Genomic DNA, 11,185 nt, shown 5'->3' with positions numbered 1-11,185 from the left:
AGGCAAACCAGGCTTTCGTCATGCTGAAAAACTTTTGGAAATCAAAGCAAATAATGAGAAAGACAAAGCTGAAAATATACAAGAGCAATGTTTAAAGTGTACTGCTTTACGGAAGTGAAAGCTGGAAAATGACATCCTCCTTAATACAGAAACTAGAAGCCTTTCAGAACAAGTGTTAAAAAAGAATTTTTAATTTATTTTGGCCTGCAAAAATAAAAACAGTGGATCTATTAAAGAAAGCTGACTGCACTAGCATTGAAAGCCAAAGAAAAAGAAAAAGATGGCGTTGGCTGGGTCATGTGGCCAGAATGGAAAAAGGGTCACTTCCCAAGACAGCCTTGTACTGGACAGCAGATGGGAAGAGAAAGCGGGGAAGACCCAAAGAAACCTGGCGAAGGACCATGGAGAAAGAATTAAAGGAAGCAGGAATGTCCTGGAATACAGCCACCGCAAAAGCAGCTGATCGCAAAAAAAAAATGGAGATGTCTGGTTGATGCCCTATGTGCCTCAAGGCCCGAAGAGGATTAAGTAACACATTAGATTGAGACAGTCGATGCAAGCGAGGTAATCCATTATAAAAAAAAACTATGGCAGGAAAGATTATATCTGGTTGTTTCCCTTGTATATGATTTTAATTTATTCATTTAAATTGTTTATGTAGATTAATCTTATTTGTCCAAAATGTGTTAAAAGGATAAAATAAAGTGACTTGCTGATCACACAAATTGCGGGGTAAGCATAGAGGCATAGTGACTGATAGTTAAATACAAAGTGAAAGATTATTTGTGTATAAGGCGCTTAGGTACATCGTTGGTACATAGCCAGGTGAACATGGTACATATAAAGCCAAGGAGGCCAGAGATAGTTGACGACTCAAGAGTGGATAATGACTTTGAATATATTAAACGGACGTTCCCTTATTTGCATATATGTCCGATTAAATAATTCCCATAATTATTCAGAAAGAATGGGTTTGATTTTTTTCTTTTAAAAGCATAGATTGAAAAAGTGGCTCTGGGTCAAAATCAGGGTTTTAATTAGTCTACCAAATTTTCGGTCGTCATATCATCCTCAAGACCTCCGATCTAGTGTACATAATAATATATAAGCAAATAAATGGTTTCTTGGTAGACGTCGCCTGAGATGAACTCGGATTGTAATGAACATACCTTAACTAAGTGATCAAACATACTCCATCAATTTATATTTTATCGAGCGGTTGGTATGAAAGTTACGATAAATATTTGTTGAATGCTGGAGGACTTTCCAATTTTGATAAACCCATAATTTTCATCCAATTTTGTTTTATTTTCTATGAGATGCTCAACCTACGTGCACATAGCAATATAAATTAAATAGGTGCGTATGCAGGAGCTAACGGAAATCCAGCCAATGAGTCGAGGTGTGTCGATGTGCTGCTGTCTATCAAATGTCAAGGCCATTCTCTAGTCATGCCCTTTGCGTTGTGTGTTGTTAGAGTTGTCTGTGTTGAACCCAAAGTGCACTTCTTGTACTAACTTCTTGTCCAGTTGAAACGGGAGAAGGGAGGAGTTTCATTGTCCATACATCAGCTGACCGTCAGCTGTGTGCTATGATCTTTTCTATTTGCCATCAGAATGTGTAAGTTTTATTTCATCCAGGAACTGATGAAAGTCTTGATACAAAGACAAAAGCAAAAATTGCCTTTTTTATTTTAAAAGAATCATTTACGCTCGTGTTGGAGAATTCCTTCCGTTAAATTAATATTCATAGATAGATAGTGATTGTGCTTGCTCTCCATCCTGACCTCAGATTCTGGACAAGACTATATTACTCTTACTCTTAACTCACTCAATCCTAGAGATTTTTGCTTCTTTCCAAAATTGGAGAAAAAAAGTGTATTAAAAATGAGCATGTGTATATCTATATTCAACTATCTAGATACACCTAAATTTGTCTCAGAAAATGTAATAAATAGGCATGGGGTAACAGTAACAGTAACCCAGGTTTTTAGTTTTCGGGGTGAGTGAGTTAACTCTTTGTCTTCGTCTTAGCTGGTACTTGAAACGCGAAGCAAAATAGTATCTTAGACTAGATAGCTATCTTATATCTTTACAAAGTGTCAGCTCCATTCTCAAAATCAAAAGCTTCTAATAAGTAGTATAAGTGCTCTAGATCTAAATCTGAAAAGGTGTGTATGAAATATTGCCTTGGCAAAACTGTAAAATTACACTTTTTTTCTGTGAACCCTGACCGCACAACTTTGGGAAAGACGAGGGCATGGTTTTCTTCAATTCCAATATTTGAAAATGAATGTGAACTTGTTCTTAAAAAGTACTGAAGCCAGATTTTCTCCCTTCAAACCGTTGCCTGCTCTCCAATTTTTTTTTAAATATTGGAGTATTGTCTCCTTCCTTCTAGTGTGGTCATTTGTACAAGCCTTCAGTGAAGTATAAGCAATCTTAAGCATGGCAAGCTTTGTGAAGAAAGTAGTGACAGTAAGTTATCACACCTATTGGGTAGCGTTTCTTCATTAATATGAGGGTGATCTCACGGAAAACCAAGAAAATGGTGTATCTTGAAAACTAGTGGTTATTTTTCATTTCTGTAAATGCATACATGTAGAGCAATCATTTTGGGAATTTACAATAGTGCACCATGAGCATCGTGCATTACAAACGAGCACGACAGCTCAACAATCATGGCTACCCCTTTGCTAAAGTAGTCAAAGGCAGAGATAAGATCTGGAATTCGGTTTCTGTCCGCAAAAGGTCTGAAACCTTGTGAAATTCACACTGAAATACAGTAAGTTTACGGAGAAAGCACTGGATATGTCACAGGTATACGAGTGAAGCAGTAAGTTCAAAGCCAGGCATATGATGTCAAAGACAACATTAAACCAGGCCCTTGTCTTTCTGCAATGGTGGAGGACAACGCAAGTCAGGTTAATGAACTCATCCAAACAGACAGGTGGCTTAAAATCCAAGAAATATGTTCTATTTTTTGACATTTTAGAACCGGGACAAATTGTCAAAACTACTGTCAGACTCTTGATAAGTTGAGAAAGGCTGTGCTCTGAAAAAGACCAGGCCGATTGACCAGCGGGCTCATTTTGCATCAGGACAATGCAATGCGCACACTGCAAAGGCCACAAAAGACTGGATCCAAATGTTCAGCTAGGAGGTTCTACCCATCCCCCGAACTTGGCCCCATCAGATTACCACCTGTTTAGACCCATGAAACGCCATCTTTCTGGCAAGCAGTTCACTGGTGATGATCACCTTGTGGAAGCTGTGAAGATTAGTTGAAGTCTCTTGACGAAAAATTCTTCAGGGAGGGTATCTTCTCCCTGATCAAGCGATCAGAAAAATGCATCCAGCAGGATGATGATTATGTTAAGAAATAAATCACTTTTCAAGGTATGTTGTTTGAAAATTTTGTCACAATTGGACAAAAAATATTGATTTAAGCGGCCTTTTCCAGTTTTCCGCCCTCGTTGTTTCTAGCATGTCTGACTGGTAATCAGGAGATCTATTGGGTCTCAATTGAGGCAAGCTGATTTTTGGACATTATTTTTTCTTGTATCTTTCTTTCTGCTTTGTCTGGCATTGTTTCACTTATAGTTCTTTTCGGATTTATATCTTACATTGGTACCTGCTTCCTAGTAATTACTTTAACATTTTAGCCCTTGATTTTACCAACTCTTTTTCCTTACCATGTCATTTTTATTTTCCAGCTTCTCGGTTTGGTCACGATTACAAAAGATAATAAATGATTCATAAACTGTGAAAGACACCCAGGCTGAAGAATATCCAAACACATTATTTTGATGTTTTGGTTAAAATTTAGATTTAACAGGAATTAACTGTTGATTTTTCCAATATGGCTCTAAAACGTGTTGTCGCCAATTGTGGTATGAAACATGATCAAATGTTTTCTTTTGGACTTCAAAAATATTCTTCTCAGTTGACTATTCAAAGATATACTGCAATAACTTCTTCCAAAAGCCATCAAATTAGAAGCTATACCGAAGGAGTTCAAAATGGACAAGAGAATCAAACAGATATGAAGAAAGAACACAGGCAGTTTTCCAGTTTTTACTATCAAAGTGCAATCGACCAATTTGCAATACAGGTATGTCTTTTGCTCTTCTGGCTCTAAAATCAACGATTTAATTTAACATGATAGAAGAATCCATTGTTCGACTGAGTCTATAGACAATGTAAGCAATGGCGAAACTATGATCTCAATATTTTGTTTGTCAAATATCAATGTAGCATAGTGTACCATAGTGCTTATTATTAGTTATCGGTAAAGCTTCTTATTATTAAAATGTTGATGGCCATTGCATAAATGTCTGTAGACAGTGCAGAGCAATAACAAGATTACCTCGTGATTTTCCAGATTTTAATAGTATTAGGGCGTTTAAGTGTTGGATTTCCTTTGTTATTAAGTTTTTATTTGTTTTGTTTTTTTAATGTTATATATTTGTCCATTTTTATGCTTCTTTATATTGGTCTGTGGTCCTCAAATATTGAAAGGGGTTTAACCCTCTCCTTACCATCCATAGGAAAAATCGTAACATTCGTTACGATGCGACCAACAGTTTTTCATCCTGATATCCTTTGTACATCACAAATTATAAAGAAAATACTTTGTTATAGCGATGAAAATTAGACACAGGACAATTATAAGTATGGAATGTACTTGTTCCTTTTCTTTTTGAGTAGAAAAAAAAAATATTTTTGTGTTGGGTGAGTGTGAAGTTTCGGGGAAAATTCTGAAAATGGCTGGTAAGGAGAGAGTTAAGTATGCCAAAAACTCATTAAAGATGCAGAGTTATGGCCCATGTGAAACCCCATTGACACAAGATTTTGGGTCAGATTTTTAAAAATGATTTATATTTCTTTTTTAAAGCATTTTTTGTTGGTTTTTTTTGCATGTATAAGATGCAGATTTCAGTTTTTCTCCAAAAATAATCATTCCTTGTGTAAATTATGCTCAGAACTTTCAAGATTTTATTGGCATCATTTTTTGGACCTTTTTGTCACCAGTGTCTCTTTCAATTCTATCTACAAGTGGACAGTACACCTGTCTTCTTTTTCATTACATTTTTATTTGTCAGAAAAACAGTGAATGGGACTTCGATATGAAATTGAAATAGTAAAGGCTATAAGCACTTTCGATATGTAATGTATAGTCATGCCTCCATGTGCAGGAGTTTTAATCATTTCATTTGTTGCTGTCTTTGAAATAATTGTCTATTGTTCGGCTATGTGGTCTAGTGGTATGACACTCGCTTTTGGATCAGAAGGTCCTGGGTTCGAGCCTCGCTTGGCGCATAGTTGAGTCCTTGGGGAAGGCTATTTACTCACATTCTCTCACCATACTCAGGTGTAAAAAGAGTACCTAGCCGTTAACAGCGTTGTCCTTGTCTGAAAAAAACAATTGTAGTATCTCCTAAAAGGTGTCATGTCCCATCCTACATGTTAAATGTTGCTGTTGGCCAGAGGCCCCTTGTAAAGCGCTTTGAGCATGTTTAGTGGATATTGCCCAATATAAAAGCTCAATTTAAATTTTATTTTTTTATTTTTTTTTTTGGAATCCTTCTGATATTCTGCTGATAACAATTTTTGTACAACACATTTGTTGATTTTGCTTTTTGTTTGCACAATTGCACCTCTGTCCTGAGACTTTCGTCTGGGAATAGGATGGGTGAAATTCATTTATTCACTTACTCAGATATTTTGATTGGGAATAGGCAAGTCCTGATAATTGGCAGTAAATTGTTCACATTTCTGTTTTTGAAATCACAAGATTTTGTTTCTTTTACTTTGAGGTAATTTGTAACATACATGCTTTTGGTGGTCAAAATCAAAAAAGAACTCCCTGGGGTTCAAGTTCATGAAGACAAAAGCAGGGCTCACTTGACGATTGTTAAATTGTTTTGTTTTTAGTTTGTATAACGGTTAACAATTGGATTCAATAGTCTGATGTCACGTCGCCCAGCCACGGTGGCCATCTTGGTTCTAGACAAAGAAAATCAGTACTTTTTATTCTTCATGCTGGCTAGTTTTCATATGTCTTGTGATCAGAATTTGTATAAGTCAAAACATGATCAGATTTATAATGGGTTTTTTTTTTCATCTGGATACGCTTTTATGCTCGTAGGAGAAATATTTCATAAGGGCGTCCGCCATTGTTCCGATAGTTTAGAGCTAGTTACTAAGTTACCATGCGTCATTACGAGGGAAGTGACGTCATGACTGTTGAAGCGTATTCAGATAGTATATTCAGAGTTAATTGATAATGTATTTCAGTGGGAATATGAAGTAATTGTCAAATTGATTCTGCCTTTTAACCTACTGTGAATTATTCCCCCCCAAAAAATTGCCATGAGAACAGTGTTTGACTTCTTACTTTGGATTTATTCCGGGAAGCTTTAAAGGAGCAACAATATTTCATTTTTATAAACGGAAATAAGATATTGTATGCAGCAATTTAAACTTAAAACATGTACAGAATTACATATACACACAAACAAATGTATATAATATAATATATATATATATATAAGGTTTTACATTACAATTCATAAGAGCCATGTGATTTTTAATCTTATTTCTTTTCTAATGATCTTTTTCTTTTTTTTTTTTTTTTTGATAACTATGACATTTGTCTCGTAGACCCTCTCAACGCTAGTCGGGAAGGCTGGTTTCTCATCAACCTACTCAATGTTTATCGAGAAGACTGGTTTTTCGTAATATTTTGATGGAAATTACATTTCCCCTAAATCACCATATTTATTTTGTCGCGGTATTAATTTAGGAAGGGTATTGATTGAATTGCTAAATTTATATGAGGCAAGTGTAGTAACGTTTAGCTGTTTGATCCTGTTGTTTGAAAATATAATTAATTCAAATTATATTGGGATGGTAAAGTATTCCTAATGCGAAAATGGACCGTAGAATTGTGATAAAATTTGTAATGTAAAACCTTAAATATATATATTATATACATATGTGTATATATGTGTGTGTGTTGGGTTGTGTGTATATGTAATTCTGTACATGTTTTAATTTTAAATTACAAGTTAACATACTACTCCTGTTCATAGTTAACGAATTCATTCGAGTTTATGCATAACCTTCAAGTCAATGAGTTGGTCAATTTCAAGTTGCTACGGCAAAAAAAAAAATGTAATGTATCATAATAATTTGATCAAATTTTGCCGATCCTGCAGGTGTGTGTGTGTGTATGTTTTATGAAGAGGGGCAATTTTAATTTTCAATAAATAATGTTACTCATTGATTAGTTATGGAGTCAATTTTGGTCTTTTGGTGCGTGCATGTGAAATGACATTATAACGATATAAATGACCACTCAAGATATTACAGTGGTATGTGCGTTAACTTTTACGAACACATCTCTCTCTCTCTCTCTCTCTCTCTCTCTCTCTCTCTCTCTCTCTCTCTCTCTCTCTCTCTCTCTCTCTCTCTCTCTCTCCAAAAAGCTAGCAATAGTTGACATTTTAATGACCCTTTACTTTATTTCTTTTCATGATTTTTGTACGTGCTGTAAATTGTAAAGGTGCCATGGCATCTTAAGCTTGCACATCTGCTGACATCTGTATCAGAAAATGACCATTTTCTTCCCTCGGAAATGCGAAACTCTAAAAATAATAACTAAGGAGCTGACATCAGTAAGATAGGCAAATACCTTGATTGAACGATTTTCATCGGTATTCTCTGAACCTTCTAGCTAAGTCGAGGGAAAACTCATGGGAAACAAAGTAGATCCAAAGGAGCAAATAACTGTTTCTAAGAAGTGTTCTCATGCTTATGGGAAATACCAATGACAATAAGGCCTCTGGACTCGATGGCATATCAGCTAAATTCTTTAAAACGTTCTGTAAGGAACTGGCACCCATCTATAAATTCCTCTTCCAAGTCTCCTTGGATCAAGGTCAAGTTCCTGAAGACTGGAAAAATGCCCACCGATATTCAAAAAGGTCGACAAACACAGTGCTGAAACTACAGGCCAGCACCTCTCACATCAATATCATATAAACTGTTGGAACACGTAATGTGTAGCAATACGAGTGCATGAAACACCTTGACAACCACAATGTGCTGACAGATGTCCAGCATGGCTTTCGCAAATTTCGTTCATGCGAGTCACAGCTGATCACGACTTGTGATGATTTTGCAAATACAATTAATAAAGAGGGCCAGAAGATGCCATTCTACTGGATTTTATAAAGTACACCACCAAAGCCTATTGAACAAGTCAGAAAAGTGGGTGGAGCAGGCACGTATGTTGATAACAACAAGAGATGAAGTGAGTAGGAAAGTGCCAGAAGACAATACAGTAATAGAGATTTAAAAATTTTCGCGGCGGTGATGGGGATCTCAAAAAACAATGGATTAAATCATTTCTGTCGATGCGATCCCAAAGAGTCATGGTTGAGAACGAAATGTTATCATCACTTCCAGTCCAGCAGGTGTACATCAAGGAACAGTTTTAGGCCCACTTTAAAAAAAAAAGTTATTTACATTAATGATATGCCGAGTAAAGTATCAAAAGGATTTTAAAAATCGAATTTTGGCGGACGGTAACCTTCTTTATAGGAAATTTAAACATCAAAATATTGCAATACGCTTCAAGAAGATCTAGACAGGCTACAACCAATAGGAGAAAGAATGGAAAATGGAATTCCACCCGAAGAAATGTCAGCCAATTCGTATCACGAACAAAAAGAAAATAATAAGCTCAGATTATTATATACACGATGAAAAATTGGAGACAACGCAAAAAGCTGAATATCTTGATTTAACTCTTGACAGCAAAATGTCTTGGCAGCACCACATCGATAAAGTTTGTAAAAAGGCCAATAAAAAAACTTGGATGAAGAAATTTACAAAGTTGTCCAAGGAACATCAGAGAAACCTGCTATAAAGTCTTTGTACGGCCAATTTTAGATTGTAGTGCATGTCATGTGTTTGAGACCCCAATAGTAAAAAGCAAATGGAACAGCTCGAGAAAATCCAAAACAGAGCATGTAGATTTGTTTGTAACAATTACGGGAGGACTGAAAGCATCAATGAGATGCGCAAAAGCCTAAACTTGTCGTCACTATATGAAAGACGCACTATACAAAAAGCCAAAATCCTCTTTAAGACACGTCGTGGATGGACTGACAACGATCCCAATTGATCGCTTTATCCCAAAGAAAAGAAAACAGCACTCATACCAGGTCCCGCAGTCACAAATTAATGATCATCTCAACTCCTTTTTTTTTTTCAAGCACCATCCAAATATGGAATTCTATGAGTGAAAATATTTACAAAATTACTGGCCAAATTGAATTTGACAGAGAAGTCAATAAAATCAAAATCAAAGCCTAGACATGTCCATTTGTCCTCACCATACTCACTGTTGCGATTATATTCGATGCACGGAGTTGCGAATTAATGACAAGAAGAATGATTCTTTTTTTAAACAGATTTTACGAAGCCATTTCTTCAATCGAGGATTTTTTTTTAAAATGGTATGCAGTAGGCTCTGTGACATAAGTAAATAGTTTTTATCTTCTCATTTTGCAATCTTTGCGCGTGACAGGTTGTATATGTATGTATGTATGTATGTATGTATGTATGTATGTATGTATGTATGTATGTATGTATGTATGTATGTATGTATGTAGTATATATGTATGTATGTAGTATATTATTATGTATGTATGTATGTATTATATATATATATATATATATATATATATATAATATATATATATATATATATATTATGTATGTATGTAGTATATATGTATGTATGTACGTATGTATGTTTATAAGTATGTAGTATTTATGTATGTTGGATGGGGTTCTTGACCTCCCATAGTGGGCAGGGAGGTACTTACTGCGTTTTCTATCCCCCTATATCCGTTTTCCAACTTGCTTTCTTTCTTTGTCTTGGAATAAGATTACTTGGTTTTGTCTTGGTCCTGGCTGAGAGGGAAACAGTATGTATAGTTAGTTTTGGGAGATGATATTTTTTTTTCTTGTAAAGCATCTCTCTGTTATGCATTGTTTTATGTTTTATTTACATATTATATATGATTTGTAAAACATTTGAGTGTATTCCTCTTAGTAGGGACCAGTGCTTGTGTCTGGATGAGACTTAGTGATCTTTTAATACTTGGATGGTGTGCTCTTGGAATCTACATCTGTTTCCTATTTGAACCAATTCCCCTTTGTCTTACCTTTTCTTGGGTGCTTTAATTGTAATTCCAGAACTTTTTACTATCCCATTTTCTTCCTTTTTACTGGCGCTGATATGACCTTAATGTGTTGCAGTGCCGTAAAACCCTTAAAAGCAAAAATAAAGCAATATTTATGTATGGATGTGTGTGTGTGTGTGTGTGTGTGTGTGTGTGAAGTGCACACCTCACTCCAAATCAATGTCAGATTATTTTTAAAGCAGTAAGATCTGTCTTCTCCGTGTGGTGTCCGGGCTCCCTCAACTGAGATGGTCAAGAATAGCCCAACGCCAAGCCAGCGTGTCGTAAAAGGCGACTAATGGTGTGTGATTCCCCCATCTTTGAGTCACTTGGTCCTCCAGGTTGGGGGTTGGCAAAGGGTTAACACCCCTTTCCGTTAAACTCAAACCGTTACAGAAACTCAGACGGACAAACCAAATCCTTTTTTTTAGCTTGTGAGCTCAGGATAGAGAAGGATGGAAACTGTTTGTCTGTGGCCTATACCCTGACCCAGGGTGAAAAAGGCAATGATGATGATGATGAAGATCTGTCTATTATCACTAATCGTGCGTGTGCAGATTATTTTTCTGCACCAAAGTGGTCGTTTTATTAAGTCTTTTTCTCATTTAAAAAACAAACTCGACGGTTCTGAAATTGATTATACGCACTGAAATCATTGCAGTGATAATGACAATTTTCCTACACGGAGCTGTTATCAGGCCCGTGTTTTAGTTTGCAGTCTTTGGAAAATAGCATTTGATCAGCTTTTTTTTTTTTTTGTTTTCCGAGAACTGCAGCCAAGCTGTATAATAACGTCATGTCAAAGTTAATAGTATTATGTAAACAAAGGCACCTGACCGACTCCAGCTTGACCGATCATTTGTTGACCCATAATCCTATTACATAATTGCTCTTGGAATCTACACCTGTTTCTTATTTGAACCA

The 11,185-nt window shown here is 35.9% G+C and overlaps 1 protein-coding gene across 1 annotated transcript in view; it reads left to right on the top strand.

The window, feature by feature from the left end:
* The first annotated feature begins 1,472 nt into the window (after positions 1-1,472).
* LOC144967225 (branched-chain alpha-ketoacid dehydrogenase kinase-like) overlaps positions 1,473-11,185 on the top strand; it is a 51,295-nt gene continuing 41,582 nt past the window's right edge. Inside the window, exons 1-2 of the mRNA XM_078904174.1 lie at positions 1,473-1,620; positions 3,716-4,113. Coding sequence (XP_078760300.1) covers positions 3,862-4,113 — 252 coding nt within the window. The 5' untranslated portion in view covers positions 1,473-1,620; positions 3,716-3,861. The remainder of the gene's footprint in view (positions 1,621-3,715; positions 4,114-11,185) is intronic.

This window comes from Berghia stephanieae, chromosome 3 (genome assembly GCF_034508935.2).
Source record: "Berghia stephanieae isolate SIO BIC M18660-M18661 chromosome 3, UCSD_Bste_1.3, whole genome shotgun sequence".
Lineage (NCBI taxonomy): Eukaryota > Metazoa > Mollusca > Gastropoda > Nudibranchia > Aeolidiidae > Berghia > Berghia stephanieae.
Note: the sequence above shows the minus strand (reverse complement) of the source record. Positions and strands in the feature narration are given on the sequence as shown.